At 38.6% G+C, this 18,750-nt stretch overlaps 1 pseudogene and 4 gene segments (V, D, J or C); all 5 read left to right on the top strand.

The window, feature by feature from the left end:
* The first annotated feature begins 3,798 nt into the window (after positions 1–3,798).
* Positions 3,799–4,725, top strand: LOC115012119 (immunoglobulin heavy variable 3-7-like). The segment is given in 2 exon segments: positions 3,799–3,865; positions 3,952–4,725. Coding segments are annotated over 2 exon segments (363 nt in total).
* Positions 4,726–5,598: 873 nt separating this feature from the next.
* LOC115011802 (immunoglobulin heavy variable 3-21-like) lies at positions 5,599–7,019 on the top strand. The segment is given in 3 exon segments: positions 5,599–5,694; positions 6,535–6,619; positions 6,706–7,019. Coding segments are annotated over 3 exon segments (495 nt in total).
* Positions 7,020–9,064: 2,045 nt separating this feature from the next.
* LOC115012132 (Ig heavy chain V region 5A-like) lies at positions 9,065–10,050 on the top strand (annotated as a pseudogene).
* Positions 10,051–11,818: 1,768 nt separating this feature from the next.
* LOC115012118 (immunoglobulin heavy variable 3-21-like) lies at positions 11,819–12,422 on the top strand. The segment is given in 2 exon segments: positions 11,819–11,952; positions 12,039–12,422. Coding segments are annotated over 2 exon segments (363 nt in total).
* A 2,094-nt stretch (positions 12,423–14,516) lies between these two features.
* LOC115011801 (immunoglobulin heavy variable 3-74-like) lies at positions 14,517–14,968 on the top strand. The segment is given in 2 exon segments: positions 14,517–14,576; positions 14,664–14,968. Coding segments are annotated over 2 exon segments (348 nt in total).
* Positions 14,969–18,750: the final 3,782 nt, after the last annotated feature.

The following is an 18,750-nucleotide window of genomic DNA, read 5'->3' as shown; positions in this document are numbered from 1 at the left end:
TTCACTGGCTCCCTGTTCAGCACCGGATTGATTACAAAAACCTTCTGCTTACATACAAAGCCCTCAACAACCTCGCCCCCACCTATCTCTCAAACCTCCTCCAGGAATACTCCCGCTCCCCGTGCTCATCCTCAGCCGGACTCCTGACTGTCCCCACTTCCCGCCTCAGCACCATGGGAGCCAGTCAGTCACAAATACGTCTCTATATGTTTGATTGTCACAAGTGAGGAACTTTTATTGAATGTTGAAAGTAGCTACCGTTCCTGTTTAGAACCTCTAGAGGGCAGACAAGAGCTTTAACACGTATAGGACTGCTGCTGTTAACTATCTGCTGGGCAGATGAAGAGTTTCACTGATCTGTATTCAACATGTTTATTAATTTGATACCACTTAAATGAATGTTGAATTCCTTTTTATATTTGAACAGCTGTTGATGGTCAGAATCTGAACCAGTGATTAAAAGGTCTGGAGAATCTCACAGATTGATCTGTACAACATCTGGATTCACATTCAGCAGCGACGAGTAATTACACAAGAAGATTACACCGAACACTTTGTGAGACAAGAGAAATATTTCTAAACAGAGATAAGAAAGTGGAAATCATGTTACTAAATAGGCATCTTGCTTATTCAAGAACAAAGCTTCATTAAAACGCCTCCTCAGATGAATAATAAACAGCATTTGTGTATTTAAACGGTTCTGCTATTTGTCCAACCAGAGATTCACAAGTCTTTTTACTTCTTTAGTTTGCAGCAATTCATTTTTTTTGCATATCGTCAAACAGGTTTCAGTTCCTAAGTAGTTAACTTCCTCTCAAGCCTCCAAGTTTCTCTGTGGCTACACACTGTCACAATTTGAATACTGAAACCTTCAAAAGTATTTATTTTCATATTTATTTATATTATCTTGCTTTCACTTCACTCGTGTTTGTAGTAACAAAATAAAGAAAGTAACAAAAGCATATAAATTAATAAACAATGAATCTTAGAATTATAATCAGACGTATCTTTTGACGATTATTTTTATTTCTGAATTAAACTGTTTTAAATTTTAACAATCACTAAAAGAAAACAAACAGAAGTTAATCCATTATGCAACTTATTTAAATCATGTTTTCAAAGAAATAATCAGCTCCATCCTTTCGCTGAAATAGAATAATAAAAATAAAATAATTTACTCAGCAGTTCTTTGTAGTCATGCAGGTACAGATGTCTTAAATCTCTATTTGCTGTTGTTTAAATGATGTTTTATTGTGTGTTCTGCTGTGTTCATGGCCTTGCATGTGACTTTATAAGCAGAATGGGAAGTAGGAGGAGCTTACTGTAAACATAATTCCCACAGGGATCCAGTTTACTTCATATTTAAGATTCAAGCATTTGAAACATCAGCACAGTGTGAACATGGCTTACAGAAAGCGAACACTGTTGGTGGTTGCTCTGTTTGTTTCGTCGGGTGCTGAAGGTCAGACCATAACAGAGTCTAAACCTGCAGTTAGAAAACCTGGAGAATCCCACAGACTCACCTGCACAACATCTGGATTCTCATTAAGCAGCTACCCTATGAACTGGATCAGACAGGCTCCTGGAAAAAGACTGGAGTGGATTGCTTTAAGACACACATCTAGTTCTCCTATCTATTACTCCCAGTCAGTCCAGGGTAGATTCACCATCTCCAGAGACGACTGAGAACATTAAATATAGTCTTTAGTACATTTATTGCAATGCTGATATAAAGTGTTTTCATTATCCACCATTAAAATGTCCACAAATATAACATACATCCCAAGGACATTAAGATCAAATGCTCGACTAACACTCATCAAATGGATCAAAATAAATACATAAATAAAACAATTTACAGCAAAAATAGAAATACATGATTTGAATTTACTGTCATTAATAAACTATTCAAATATACATTTCAGGTATGTTGTTTTGTTTTGAAATGAATATTTAATATGAAATCAGGACTTTGACAAAGACCCAGTGCAACACTAATCAAAGAGGACATTGAAAAAGATCCAGATGTTAATTACACAACAGATGTTTTTGCAATAATAAATCCTAATAAAATGAATAAGTTGATTCCAGACTCTGAACTGAAGCACAACAGCTGATCTTAAGACACTTAGGCGTTCTGTAAGTCTGTAGATGGGTGCTACACGAGAATGCTGCGTGTGGTACTTGGCATCAACAAGGATGAGCATGTCACCAACATGGACTTGTATGGGGGGGCGTTAAGGGTGGGTGAAAAAAACAGCGGTCAGGAGAATGAGGCTGGCAGGTCACTGCCAGAGACACCAAGAGCTGCCAGCCATCAAACTTGTGCTGTGGGAGCCAACACACGGGCACCGATCACGAGGGCGTAATGCAATAACATACGTGGATGTACTCAGGAAAGATGCGGGAGCAGAAAATACTGGCGAGCTAGCCAGATGCATGGAGGATCGGGATGACTGGAAGCACCGGTGGAGGGCCCGTCTGAGGACGACCTAGTAGTAGTAGTAGTAGTAGTAGTAGTAGTAGTAGTAGTAGTAGTAGTAGTAGTAGTAGTATTCTGTAATTATATTAGTAATACTAACAGGTTCCAAAATGGACCTTAAATATGACAGCAGTGAGAGCAGAATGACAATGCCACTAATGCCACTAATGCCACTAATGTCACTAATGCCACTAATAATGAATAATAATCAGAATAAGAAATCCTTTATTAGTCCCACAAAGGGGACATTTACATTGTTACAGCAAAGATCAGAAAGTAAAATAAAACATAATAATAATATAAGTACACATGTATGTTAAAATAAGTAGCAGAATTAAAAGGTAGTAAATATATAAAAGTGGTTCAGTAGTGGCCGGTAATTTACAATAATAAATTATAAAAGATTAATATTGCACATGGCAGTGATAATTCGACAACAGTGGTAGAATAGTGTGTTCTTGGTGTGGTGGTCTACCAGGGGCCGTGGTGATGGTACAGTCTGACCGCTGCAGGGAGAAAGGACCTACAGTATCTCTCCGTGAGACACCGCGGGTGAAGCAGCCTGTCACTGAAGGAGCTGCAGAGTGCGGACATAGTGTCCTGGAGGGGGGGGGGACATGTTGTCCAATAGAGAGGACAGCTTTGGCCATCATTCTCCTGTCTCCCACCACCTCCACAGTGTCCAGAGGGCTCCCCAGGATAGAGCTAGCCTTCTTCACCAGTCTGTTCAGTCTCTTCCTGTCAGCAGACCACTCCATAGAAAATAGTTGATGCCACCACAGAGTCAAAGAAGGTCTTAAGGAGCCCCTCCTGCACATGTGGTGTTAGTAAGTTGGCTAATTACACATTTGTGTGATCAAAATGACGTAAAGTTCACCAGATGTCATTTCTCGGGCCTCTGTGTGCTCCCACTACATAGTTTACATATCTTAACATATTAATGTGGAAGACACGCAGATTTACATAACAATGTCACCATGTGACCTCGGTAATATCAGTAATAATAATATGAGGAGAAAAAAGAAACCAAAGTTATAAGAGATGCAATGAGAAGATTCTTTAAAGACAGAAACGGTAATAGCAGCAATGAAAATATGGTCAGTAAAGAGAAAGCCATAATATATAAATAAGATTTAAGGAGAGACTGAGAAGACGACATTGTTCAATCTCTCCTCTGAATTCCACAAGTGATGGAGAAATAAAGCAAAGTTAGCAGGTGTGATCTGCGTCACTCCTTCTTGTGAGGAGGAGTTAATGCAAAACTCAGAGATCTTTCACCTCTACTTATGTGACTGCAGAGAGGAGGACAGAGAACAGTGGACACACAGTTCAACATGATGGACTACAGGACAGGACTGCTGCTTCTAACTTTCTGCTGGGCAGGTGAAGAGTTTCACTGATGATGATTTGACATATTTTTATTTGTGCTACCAATGTAACGTGTGACACGCATATTTTTATTTTGACAGGTGTTGATGGTCAGACTCTGACAGAATCTGAACCAGCAGTTAAAAGGCCTGGAGACGCTCACAGATTAACATGTACAACATCTGGATTCACATTTAGTAGCTCCTGGATGGCCTGGATCAGACAGGCTCCTGGAAAAGGACTGGAGTGGGTTGCGAGCATTGAATATGACAGTGACAGAATCTACTACTCTCAGTCAGTTCAGGGCCGGTTTACCATCTCCAGAGACAACAGCAGACAGCAGCTGTATCTGCAGATGAGCAGTCTGAAGACTGAAGACTCTGCTGTGTATTACTGTGCCAGAGACACACAGTGACACACACCATCAGTAGAGCTGAACAAAAACCCCTCAGTGCCTGAACACTTGTAACATGAAGCCACCAGAGGAGGAGCCCTCAGACCACTAATGACTCCAACACCAGCTCACTGTAACTTCAGAGTTTTTAATGGAAGGACTGTTTCCCTGTTTACTGTAACAATCACTGATATATAATTATATGTATGTATAACCTTTCACCCTTTGAAGGGATGGAATACACTCAGCAAACATCCTGGTTTTTAAAAGCCAGTGATATATGTAGAGTAGAAACGAACCCTCAAAAAGTTATTTTTAGGTAAGAAGAAATACATCTGAATCGTAAAGGCATTAGTAACTGAATCAGTGGTGTTCATGAGTCAAACTACAGAACAGTTTGTTTTCATTTACAATCTAAAGTGTGTTTGTCAGAGATTCAAGTTACACCTTCTCTTTGTGTGAATAAAGAACCACAACTGAACTTTTCATCTTGATTTTAAATGATTTAAATAAACCTGTCAGCTGATTTACCATCAATCAGTATGTAAATTGGCTTCCTTGTTGTTAATGTTGCTCATGTGAACATTAATACACACCGCACTCTGACGAGTTGATGCAAAATAATGTTTGCAGAGTTCATTGATTGTATAGAGGCAATATTTGTATACTGATTACAGATGAAGAGTTGAGTATTTTAATGTTTCTATGTAGATTTCATTTCAATTCTATATTATTCATTATATATTTTAAATAATATTTTTTTTATTTCATTTAATTGTTTTCTGTTTTGTTTTTATTATTATTTTCCATCATTCCAGAAATTAGTTGCCAACACTTTAATATTGTACAGTTTCCTCTGCTGTTGTAGAGATACTCTACTTATGGACATGTGTGTCACATGCTCCCTTTCTAAACCTGTGAGGCAGGTTTATGCAAACTCTTCCTCTCTTATAAACACACCATCAGCATCTTGTTGCAGAACACCAGGACAGTTTGATATATTTCTGAAACTCTCAGATCAGAAAGCACTGAACAGTGTTTCTCACACAATGGGAAAGACAATTATCTGGAGTTTATTATTTGTAGTTACTTTTCATGGTGAGAAAACCTAATTCTGATTTTCTTCTACTTTAAATGTTCGACCTGGTATTTACAAGTTTGTTGGATGATGAGCAACATTTCTTTACTTACAGGAGTTTGGAGTGAGATCAAACTGGACCAGTCTCCCTCCGAGGTGAAAAGACCTGGAGAGACAGTGAAGATGTCATGTATCATATCTGGTTTCAGCATGACAAGCGCTTTTATTAGCTGGATACGTCAGAGGCCAGGGAAAGCTCTGGAGTGGGTTGGAAGGATGAACGCAGGTTCAAACTCTGCTATCTATGGCAGCTCCTTTCAAAGCCGTTTCATCATGACCGAAGATGTGCCCAGCAGCACTCAGTACCTCGAGGTCAACAGCCTGACAGCAGAAGATGCTGCTGTTTATTATTGTGCTCGAGACTCACAGTGACTGAAGACAGTGGAGCAGCTGCACAAAAACCTCCACAACAAACAGCAATGTGATCTTAATGACATCTGCGTTTTCTCAACATCTGCAAAAGCACTTTAATGAATCCACATTAGATTTCTGTGTATTTCACAGTAAGAGACAGATAGTTCCTACTAATATCAAAGCATGATTTTACCTTATATTACCCGTCATATTCAAAAGTACAAACCATAAATGACATGAAATCAGTTTGAAAAGAGAAACAAGCTGAACAACATTTGATCAGACAGCAGGCTTGGCTGGATGAAATGTGCTCAATCCAAATGATATCAAAACATTGGTTGATGGTATAACGTGGTGAAACGATGATAAAGCAAGTTTCAGAAATGCTAGTAGATATTGGTGATCAGACTAAAACTGTAGATTATTTATATTATAGTGAATGTTGTCATGGTCTGCACATTATGATCAAAGAGACTAATGAGAAACACTTGATCCCAAGATGAATTATGATGTAACACTTTGAATACATGTTGTATGTTAATGTGTCAAACGTCTGAACTAAGATGATCATTTGAGTATTATTAGAATAAATGTGGTTGTGGTGTTAATACTTGTAGATATTCTACACACATTTAAAAACACCAGACAAACATCAAAACACCTGACTTTTTTGAAGGTTGATCTTTAGACATTACTTCCCCATTTGTATGAACTATTTCCAGACCTGTTGTATCCTTCCAATGAGGAGGAGTTAATGCAAATCTCAGAGATCTTCCACCTCTACTTATGTGACTGCAGAGAGGAGGACAGAGAACAGTGGACACACAGTTCAACATGATGGACTACAGGACAGGACTGCTGCTTCTAACTTTCTGCTGGGCAGGTGAAGACTTTCACTGATGATGATTTGACATATTTTAATTTGTGCTACCAATGTAACGTGTGACACGTATATTTTTATTTTGACAGGTGTTGATGGTCAGACTCTGACAGAATCTGAACCAGCAGTTAAAAGGCCTGGAGACGCTCACAGATTAACATGTACAACATCTGGATTCACATTAAGCAGCTACCATATGAACTGGATCAGACAGGCTCCTGGAAAAGGACTGGAGTGGATTGCTTTTATATACACAGGCAGTTCTTATATCTATTACTCCCAGTCAGTCCAGGGTAGATTCACCATCTCCAGAGACGACTCCAGCAGTAAAGTCTATCTGCAGATGAACAGTCTGAAGACCGAGGACACAGCAGTGTATTACTGTGCTAGAGACACACAGTGAGAGACAGTGACAGGAGACTCATACAAAAACTACTTCCTGTATTTAACACCACCACTGAGAACATTAACTTGTCTCAGTTTCTCATTTCTTTGATATACTGATTGTTCCTAAAATGTTTTTAACTGAATTTAACATCAACTCTTTTTTTAAAATCTCTATAAAATACTTTGAATTAGCTATTCATTGTATTTATTTCCACAAATAACACTGATCTATACTTGCATATGTTGTTAAACATTAAACTATTCAAGTATTGAAAAACAAATCACTAGAAGTTGAATCTCTCCTCTGAATTTAGTTTGTGTAAAAATAATTTTTTGGTCTAATAATATTATGCATAACAACCAGCAGTTAAAAGGCCTTGAGCATCTCACAGATTAACATGTACAACATCTGGATTCACATTTAGTGACAAGTGACCTGCATCAGACAGGCTCCTGGAGAAGGACTGGAGTGGGTCTCTTATATTGATGAAGGTGGTGGCACCACTTACTACTCTCAGTCAGTTCAGGGCCGGTTTACCATCTCCAGAGACAACAGCAGACAGCAGCTGTATCTGCAGATGAGCAGTCTGAAGACTGAAGATTCTGCTGTTTATTATTGTGCTCGAGACTCACAGTGACTGGAGCTGGTTGAGCAGCTGTACAAAATCCTACAGTAAACATATTTTGGGCTGGGAGAGCCCAAGCATGAATTTTCATTGTTGTAGTATTTATATTATATTTAAAAAATATATTTTATATCTTATAACTTTTTAGATGTTTACATTACAAGCATATCTTAGTAATACATTACCCTTTGTTCCTGCACTATACAAAGTCCTGAAAACTGTTCCTGAGAAATATTATTACTAAAGTTTAAAAACAAAAAACACAATAAAGATCACTTGTTCATAAAAGCGTCAAAGACAGCAGAACAATATGGCTGCTGAAATGAAACCTCCACAAATACTATACATTTCTACACAATTAAGAGACAATATTGTCCGTGGATGAAGTGCAATTTAAGAGGGTCAGTAATATGAGAGTGAAGAACAATGTTTCAGTTTGTTTTCTAGAATCACTAGAGGGCAGTCAGTGTCGAGTGTCTCTCTCCTCTGTTGCTACAAGTAGACACTCATCTGTGTTCTCATTGATCTTTACTGACCGACACTTGAACCCTTGAAAGAGATTCATATTGTTCTATAATTCAATCAATGGGTAAATAACACATGTTCACTCTCTCATCATGTACTGAAGTTTCATTCAAATCATTTCTGGGAGGAGCCAGCAGTGATCTACAAAGTGGAGTGATGACAGCATCTATCTTTATTGTTTACAAACAGCGTGAATGACCTTAAATCATACTGTTTATGGAGATAAATACTTTATATATAATGTTTTTGTTAATTTTTAAGATAGAAAAATAATATAATAATCAAAGAATGACTATTGTGTTTTAACTGCAGAGAAATGTTTAGAAAAGATGTGGAGAGAATAAAGTTTTCTGTATGTGAATACAAAGAAAATGTATCTACATCTCTCCATGGGCGGAAATAAAACTGTGTCTTTATTAGTTACAATATTTAATGTTTTTGTCACATGTCTATTGTCTTTGGATATGATAAAAATAGTGTTACAGAAAAAATAATACAAATATTCTATATTTGATTAAGGCTGCTTTTTTTATGAAGATAAACTGTGTTGACTAAAACTAAAAGTAGTTTATGAAAGCATAAACTATAAGTTTTATAAATATGTCTTCAAACACTGAAACCATTAAAAGTATCTTATTATTACTTACATTTTCATACCACATGATCCTGGCTGCAGTAATTAATACAGTAACACGCAAATAAATGAATGAATAAATGCAGTAATTCATTAATATGTCACTTCAATACTTTAAGGCATTAATAGTTAAAATATTGAAAACAAAGTTTGAAGTTCTTTCATTTCAGTAAATGTAGAGACATTTTCTAAACATTACAATTAGGTGTGTTATAGAATTAAAATGTCAAATGAGCACAATCTTCCATTTGCTCCCGTTAGACCCACATTGATGCTTCATGTTTGATTCTATGCAAAGTCAGTGACCTTCCTTGTTCCTCAGCTATAAAAACATCACACCAGGCTGTCAGTGGAGTTCACAGCACATCACTTTCAACATGTTCTCTGTAGCTCTGCTGCTGCTGTTGGCAGCTGGATGTGAGTCTCTCTGCATTCGTCAAAAGCTTTTCTTTTACTGTATAACTTGACCGTTTGTGACAAAACATTTTCTTTCCTTTATTTTTAAACAGGTGTGAAGTGTGAACAGTTGACACAGCCGGCCTCTGTGACTGTGCAGCCAGGTCAACGTCTGACCATCAGCTGTCAGGTCTCTTATGCTCTGAGCAGGTACTACACAGCTTGGATCAGACAGCCTGCAGGGAAAGGACTGGAGTGGATTGGAATTGAAATACACTGGAGATTCATACTACAAAGATTCACTGAAGAACAAGTTCAGTATCGACTTGGACACTTCCAGCAAGACAGTGACTCTAAACGGACAGAATGTGCAGCCTGAAGACTCTGCTGTGTATTACTGTGCCAGAGACACACAGTGACACACACCATCAGTAGAGCTGAACAAAAACCCCTCAGTGCCTGAACACTTGTAACATGAAGCCACCAGAGGAGGAGCCCTCAGACCACTAATGACTCCAACACCAGCTCACTGTAACTTCAGAGTTTTTAATGGAAGGACTGTTTCCCTGTTTACTGTAACAATCACTGATATATAATTATATGTATGTATAACCTTTCACCCTTTGAAGGGATGGAATACACTCAGCAAACATCCTGGTTTTTAAAAGCCAGTGATATATGTAGAGTAGAAACGAACCCTCAAAAAGTTATTTTTAGGTAAGAAGAAATACATCTGAATGGTAAAGGCATTAGTAACTGAATCAGTGGTGTTCATGAGTCAAACTACAGAAAAGTTTCTTTTCATTTACAATCTAAAGTGTGTTTGTCAGAGATTCAAGTTACACCTTCTCTTTGTGTGAATAAAGAACCACAACTGAACTTTTCATCTTGATTTTAAATGATTTAAATAAACCTGTCACCTGATTTACCATCAATCAGTATGTAAATTGGCTTCCTTGTTGTTAATGTTGCTCATGTGAACATTAATACACACCGCACTCTGACGAGTTGATGCAAAATAATGTTTGTAGAGTTCATTGATTGTATAGAGACAATATTTGTATACTGATTACAGAGGAAGAGTTGAGTATTTTAATGTTTCTATGTAGATTTCATTTCAATTCTATATTATTCATTATATATTTTAAATAATATTTTTTTTATTTCATTTAATTGTTTTCTGTTTTGTTTTTATTATTATTTTCCATCATTCCAGAAATTAGTTGCCAACACTTTAATATTGTACAGTTTCCTCTGCTGTTGTAGAGATACTCTACTTATGGACATGTGTGTCACATGCTCCCTTTCTAAACCTGTGAGGCAGGTTTATGCAAACTCTTCCTCTCTTATAAACACACCATCAGCATCTTGTTGCAGAACACCAGGACAGTTTGATATATTTCTGAAACTCTCAGATCAGGAATCACTGAACAGTGTTTCTCACACAATGGGAAAGACAATTATCTGGAGTTTATTATTTGTAGTTACTTTTCATGGTGAGAAAACCTAATTCTGATTTTCTTCTATTTTAAATGTTCGACCTGGTATTTACAAGTTTGTTGGATGATGAGCAACATTTCTTTACTTACAGGAGTTTGGAGTGAGATCAAACTGGACCAGTCTCCCTCCGAGGTGAAAAGACCTGGAGAGACAGTGAAGATGTCATGTATCATATCTGGTTTCAGCATGACAAGCGCTTTTATTCACTGGATACGTCAGAGGCCAGGGAAAGCTCTGGAGTGGGTTGGAAGGATGAACGCAGGTACAAACTCTGCTAACTATGGCAGCTCCTTTCAAAGCCGTTTCATCATGACCGAAGATGTGCCCAGCAGCACTCAGTACCTCGAGGTCAACAGCCTGATAGGAGAAGATGCTGCTGTTTATTATTGTGCTCGTGTCACAGTGACTGAAGACAGTGGAGCAGCTGCACAAAAACCTCCACAACAAACAGCAATGTGATCTTAATGACATCTGCGTTTTCTCAACACCTGCAAAAGCACTTTAATGAATCCACATTAGATTTCTGTGTATTTCACAGTAAGAGACAGATAGTTCCTACTAATATCAAAGCATGATTTTATCTTATATTACCCGTCATATTCAAAAGTACAAACCATAAATGACATGAAATCAGTTTGAAAAGAGAAACAAGCTGAACAACATTTGATCAGACAGCAGGCTTGGCTGGATGAAATGTGCACAATCCAAATGATATCAAAACATTGGTTGATGGTATAACGTGGTGAAACGATGATAAAGCAAGTTTCAGAAATGCTAGTAGATATTGGTGATCAGAATAAAACTGTAGATTATTTATATTATAGTGAATGTTGTCATGGTCTGCACATTATGATCAAAGAGACTAATGAGAAACACTTGATCCCAAGATGAATTATGATTTAACACTTTGAATACATGTTGTATGTTAATGTGTCAAACGTCTGAACTAAGATGATCATTTGAGTATTATTAGAATAAATGTGGTTGTGGTGTTAATACTTATAGATAATCTACACACATTTAAAAACACCAGAGAAACATCAAAACAGCTGACTTTGAAGGTTGATCTTTAGACATTACTTCCCCATTTGTATGAACTATTTCCAGACCTGTTGTATCCTTCCAATGAGGAGGAGTTAATGCAAATCTCAGAGATCTTCCACCTCTACTTATGTGACTGCAGAGAGGAGGACAGAGAACAGTGGACACACAGTTCAACATGATGGACTACAGGACAGGACTGCTGCTTCTAACTTTCTGCTGGGCAGGTGAAGACTTTCACTGATTATGATTTGACATATTTTCATTTGTGCTACCAATGTAACGTGTGACACGCATATTTTTATTTTGACAGGTGTTGATGGTCAGACTCTGACAGAATCTGAACCAGCAGTTAAAAGGCCTGGAGAATCTCACAGATTGACATGTACAACATCTGGATTCACATTAAGCAGCTACCATATGAACTGGGTCAGACAGGCTCCTGGAAAAGGACTGGAGTGGATTGCTTTTATACACACAGGCAGTTCTCATATCTATTACTCCCAGTCAGTCCAGGGTAGATTCACCATCTCCAGAGACGACTCCAGCAGTAAAGTCTATCTGCAGATGAACAGTCTGAAGACCGAGGACACAGCAGTGTATTACTGTGCCAGAAGCACACAATGAGAGACAGTGACAGGAGACTCATACAAAAACTACTTCCTGTATTTAACACCACCACTGAGAACATTAACTTGTCTCAGTTTCTCATTTCTTTGATATACTGATTGTTCCTAAAATGTTTTTAACTGAATTTAACATCAACTCTTTTTTTCTTTTTTTTATATATGAAATACTTGGAAATAGCAATAATCCTGCTCTCGTCATTACTGTGCTGGTATAGAACAAGGAAGAATTACATTTTCATTATAAATTGTTGTAGTGTTTAATACAATGATGAAAACCAGCTCTGAGAAACATCATTATCAATAAACAACAATCATCATTTATCACATTAGTTAAAAAAGACGTCTTACTTTAACAATCACTTCCTCACAAAACAGCTAAGGACAGAAAAAACATCTGCTGAAATCTTTGCCCAGGCATGGATAAAATAAATACTACATTGTTACGGCCACGGCCTTATTTATCTGCAGGGATTACTTTGTGGATGCATGCGCCTTGTTTTCCCTATTTAAGTATGCAGATTTGGATGTGTGACCACCGCCCCTTGATTGGCTGCGGCGACACCTCCTCCTCCCACCTTGATGACGACTAAGTGGTGATTGGTGTGCACCTGTTCCAGCTCTCCAATCCGGGGGCACGGGAAAGACCGGTGGACTACAAGTACCAAGCCAGCTCGACAGTCCGGGCTGCTGGTGTTGTCAGCCAGATGCCTCGTACTTGTGTGGATACTAGTTTCCGTGTATCGTATATTGTTGTCTGAAATTCTGTGTACTGTATCCTAGTTGTCGAAACTAGGTTTATCTTTGAAGTTAACTGATTAGAAGTTTGCAGCATTTTCTGTTAGACGTTAGGGTGCCCCGGCGCTGTTTTGTTGTGGTCTTTTGTTATTAAGTTTTCACCCCGAGCTTTGTTTTAGAAATGTTTAGGTTGGGGGTTATTTTTGGGGGTTATTTTTGTTATTTATAAGAGCCCTCCTTTTGTTCTATTTGTGGTGTCGTTAAAAGCAATTGGTTGCCAAATATCCATATTCTATTAATAAATATACTTTATTTACCATCAACATCTGGTTATATGATACTCCCTTTTCCCTTGCCGAGCCGGGTCTTAACATGCATGTACACATTTAGGCTACATTAATGTTCCCATTATAAAAACACTATAAAGCAGTTAGTGTCATGTTTCTCCCTCCTCAACACATCACACAACATTTTATGAGCTGGATCAGCTGTGACTTCAGCTTCATGTGTTCATTTATGTAGTTCACCATCTAAACAGCTGGCAGACTGCAGGAGCTTCTGTTTATTGTTGTGTCTGTGAGACATTGAAATGAAAGCTGAATGAATAAATGATACTGCAATAAGACAAACTTCCTATTAGGTCTCGGCCTGTTCGTTAGATGTTTTGTGTTGTGTTTGTACTTCGATGTCAAGAGTTCCAGCATTAGTCCCGTCTTCCTGTTTCCCAAGCGTTTGATTCCCCGGCTTCCTCGACCTTGTTTCCGTGACTCGATTCTGCCCTTGCCTGATCCTTGTCTGCTGTGCTGTTACGCTGAGTATCTGCCCGTGTACCAAACCTGTTTCTGTGACCCGACTCTGCTCCTGGATTACCCCTTGATACTTTGTATGTTCAAATGTCTATGTGTGTACCATAGCAACTGCAAAGTTCAGTAAAGACCATTTCCATTCAACACTTATCTGCCTCTGTGTCGTGCAATTCAGTCCCACCTCCCTTCTGTCTTGATCGTACCGTTACACTTCCACTTCTCAGAGGAAAAACTGTCTTCCTTTCTGACAAATTATTGTCTTCGCAGTAATCCACCTCACTGAGGTGACTGAACACTTTTTAAATAAACGTGTATGAGACTCACAGAGCAGCTTGTTCTGTACACACACCATACATTCTTAATCTCGCTCCTAAATGTAAACAAGTGAAAAACTGTTCAAACACTCAAAAAAGGGAGAAACAACATGTCTCTCTCTCTCGCTCTCTCTCTCTCTCTCTCTCTCTCTGTCTCTCTCCAGCACTCCTCCTTTTCCGATAAATATTCTTTATGTATCAACACTGTATCTCTGAAATTTCAAAATGCAAATTCACACACTGATGGACAATCCCCACCCATTCTGCATGCTGAATATATATCCTTCATAACAGCCTTTGTAGTTGTTCAGACAAGTTCCCACCATGACAGCTGTACAAAGTGTCGTCTTCTTGGCTCTCATTTCAGGTGAGTGAAGTCGGTGTCCAGCGGAGGAGAAAAGGAGCTTTGGAAGTCTGCTGGCTCCCCGTCATCTAAACTCTGTGTCTCTTTCAGCTGCTCAGAGCCAGTCCCTCACCTCCTCAGAGCCAGTGGTCAGCAGAGCTGGAGAACCAGTCTCTCTGTCCTGTAAGGTGGAAGGACTTTCTCTGGCTTGGCTGCACTGGATTCGTCAGAAACCAGGGAAAGGGCTGGAATGGATCGGACGCATTGATAGTGGAACAGGCACAATATTTGCCCAAAGTCTCCAAGGCCAGTTTACCATCACCAAAGACTCTTCCAAACATCTTGTGTACTTAGAGGTGAGGAGTCTGAAACAAGAAGACTCTGCAGTTTATTATTGTGCACGAGAGCCACAGTGACACACAAGACTACAAAGCCGTACAAAAACGGATCAACACTGATCTCTGTACAAGAAGCACTGAAGCATGTCAGCGCTGTGAAAACACACTTCCCATTGAATGACGGCCAACTAACAATGAAAGATATTTCATGTTTAAAAACATGTTTGTATTGAGACAGGTTATCATGACTCACAGCAATGCAATAACAGCAAAGACAGCAAATAAGCCTTCTGAGGAATGCAGGCTTATTACAACATCAATTCAACTACGGTGAACAATTTGCTTTAAAAAGCTCTGTATCGTCCAGAATATAGTTGTTCTGCATTACTATGAACTAACTTCATTAGTGAAGAAATATCTTCACATACAATCAAATCATAGCAGCATTACAAGCTTGTTAAATGAACTATCTAGATGGTGACACAAATGTGTATCACTGTGTACGTGTAAGCTCCACAGTGGTTCAAAGCACTAACAGACCTGCACAAATACTGCGACACCATGAGACTCAAAGTTAACATGAGATACTAGATTCTAAACAATAAATAAATAAATAAATAACAGAACAAAAGTGCTCCTGGGTCTGGATGTGACACATACAAAAAAGACAAAATGATAAATGAAACAATTGAAGTGAACTCTGACAGAGCCTGCATGAGCCCCTCCCTCCCCGTGATGTCCTGATGCAAATGTTCACTGTGTGTAGTGTACTTCTGTCCAGCTGTCTGCTCTTGTACTTTGTGTGGAGCATCAGAGGTCACATCTCCAGCCTCAGGATGATCAACACACTCACTCTTCTGCTGGTTGCTCTCTCTCTGCCCTGTGAGTTCTCCTGCTTCTTGTTGTTTTATCTTTCATCAGACAACATCCACTGATGGTCAGTCGGTCACAGCAGAGAACTTCCCAAATGACTGTCTCACTTTCATCTGTGGTTCCTCTCTCCTTTCATCTCATCAGGTTGTACAGGTCAGAGTATGGAGTCCATTCCTTCCAGTTCAGTAGTGAAGAAGCCTGGAGAGACTCTCAGTCTCTCCTGCCGGGGATCTGGCTTCACATTTAGCTGCTGTGTTATGAACTGGATCAGACAACCTGCAGGCAAAGCACTGGAATGGATAGGGAGCGGCTACACTTCTGCGAGTAGAAATACTTATGCCGGCAGTGTGCAAGGACGTGTAGAAATAAGTAGAGATGATAGCAACAGCTTGGTGCACCTGAGACTGTCCAACTTAAAGCCAGAGGACTCTGCTGTGTATTACTGTGCGAAACACACACTGGTTAAAGGAAGCACAGAGGCTTTACAAAAACCTCAAACTATTTATATTCACAAGAACCTTCAGGTGGCAGCAGAAGACGAGAAGTCAGATGACAGTAAAGAAAGTATGACAGTGTCTCTAAACACACACTATGAAAGCAACAGCTGTTAGTGACGTCCTGTTCTGTAGGGTTACATTTAACATGTGCTTTTCCACAACAATAATGGATGATAATGTTCCCATTATTGATTTTTAACAGCAGGTAATGAGAATATATGTGGACATTTATGAATGTTATATCCAATATATGGTTAACAATGGCTGCTTAGAGGATGAATGTTGACACCTGACTTGGGTATAAATAAACGTTACGGCTGAATAACTTAAATGACTTCATCATTTTAAAAATCATGATTATAATCGTAGTATTAAAGAATGGTATAAATCATATTGTATCAGGACTTGCTGTGTTTCTCTTTGAGGAGGAGTCTATGCAAAACTCTGACCTCTTCCATCTCTACATATGTGTTGCAGAGTGACGGACAGACACTAAATCTGTGACGTACACACTGTAGACTGGACAGAGACAACTGGCTTCTACAATGTTCACACCTGATTATTTGGTGGTTTTTCTCATCCTGTCGATTAACTCTGCAGGTAAGAACAATAAATTTTTCGACAAACCTCCTGGTACAATGACAATTTGGCTGAATTACAGTAACTGATGAGCTGTTTAAATGTCTGCAGGTACTGTTCAGCACCAGATTGATTACAAAAACCTTCTGATCACATATAAAGCCCTCAACAACCTCGCCCCCACCGATCTCTCAAACCTCCTCCAGGAATACACCCCCTCCCGCTCCCTGCGCTCATCCTCAGCCGGACTCCTGACTGTCCCCATTTCCCGCCTCAGCACCATGGGAGCCAGGGATTTTAGCTGCACCGCGCCCAGGCTCTGGAATTCTCTGCCTCCACACATCAAACAGTCTGACTCCATTACGACTTTCAAATCCCACCTCAAAACCCACCTGTTTAAACCGGCCTACTCACTGTAAAACACAATCAACTTGTTATCACAGATCCTCCTTTCACTCCGTCACTCCACACTCTTGTCTTGCCTGTTTTATCTATGCTTATATTTATTTATGTCGATTTGACTCATTTATTTTCCGTCTTTGTTTTAGCTGTTTTAACTTTTAAATGCACTGTAAGATGACCTTGTGTGTCCTGAAAGGCGCCTCTAAATAAAATGTATTATTATTATTATTATTATTAATATTATTATTTAAAAGTTACCCATTACAAGTTGAAATTATATGTTCACACATTTTCCTGTTTCAGAATTAAACCTTAATAAAAACATTTCCTGTTTTTCTGTGTTCACCATCGGCACTTGAGTGTATCCCAGCATGAATTGGGTGAAAGCCAAGGAAACAGGCAACACGCACAGGGCTTCAGTAACAAATACATCTCTATATGTTTGATTGTCACAAGTGAGGAACTTTTATTGAATGTTGAAAGTAGCTACCGTTCCTGTTTAGAACCTCTAGAGGGCAGACAAGAGCTTTAACACGTATAGGACTGCTGCTGTTAACTATCTGCTGGGCAGATGAAGAGTTTCACTGATCTGTATTCAACATGTTTCTTAATTTGATACCAATTAAATGAATGTTGAATTCCTTTTTATATTTGAACAGCTGTTGATGGTCAGAATCTGAACCAGTGATTAAAAGGTCTGGAGAATCTCACAGATTGACCTGTACAACATCTGGATTCACATTCAGCAGCGACGAGTAATTACACAAGAAGATTACACCGAACACTTTGTGAGACAACAGAAATATTTCTAAACAGAGATAAGAAAGTGGAAATCATGTTACTAAATAGGCATCTTGCTTATTCAAGAACAAAGCTTCATTAAAACGCCTCCTCAGATGAATAATAAACAGCATTTGTGTATTTAAACAGTTCTGCTATTTGTCCAACCAGAGATTCACAAGTCTTTTTACTTCTTTAGTTTGCAGCAATTCATTTTTTTTGCATATCGTCAAACAGGTTTCAGTTCCTAAGTAGTTAACTTCCTCTCAAGCCTCCAAGTTTCTCTGTGGCTACAAACTGTCACAATTTGAATACTGAAACCTTCAAAAGTATTTATTTTCATATTTATTTATATTATCTTGCTTTCACTTCACTCGTGTTTGTAGTAAAAAAATAAAGAAACTAACAAAAACATATAAATTCTTAAACAATGAATCTTAGAATTATAATCAAATCAAATTTATTTGTATAGCCCAATATCACAAATTATACATTTGTCTCAGTGTGCTTTACAGACTGTACAGGTTATGACACCCTCTGTCCTTAGACCCTCGCATCGCACAAGGAAAAACTTCCTAAAAGAAACCCCATAATTAAAAATGGGGAAAAATGGGGAAAAATGGAAGAAACCTCAGGGAGAGCAACTGAGGAGGGATCCCTCTCCCAGGACGGACAGACGTGCAATAGATGTCGTATGTACAGGATAAACAACATAGTACAAATACAACA

The sequence above is a fragment of the Cottoperca gobio genome, chromosome 8 (assembly GCF_900634415.1).
Source record: "Cottoperca gobio chromosome 8, fCotGob3.1, whole genome shotgun sequence".
NCBI classification, from domain to species: domain Eukaryota; kingdom Metazoa; phylum Chordata; class Actinopteri; order Perciformes; family Bovichtidae; genus Cottoperca; species Cottoperca gobio.
This window is presented reverse-complemented; position numbering and strand designations above follow the sequence as displayed.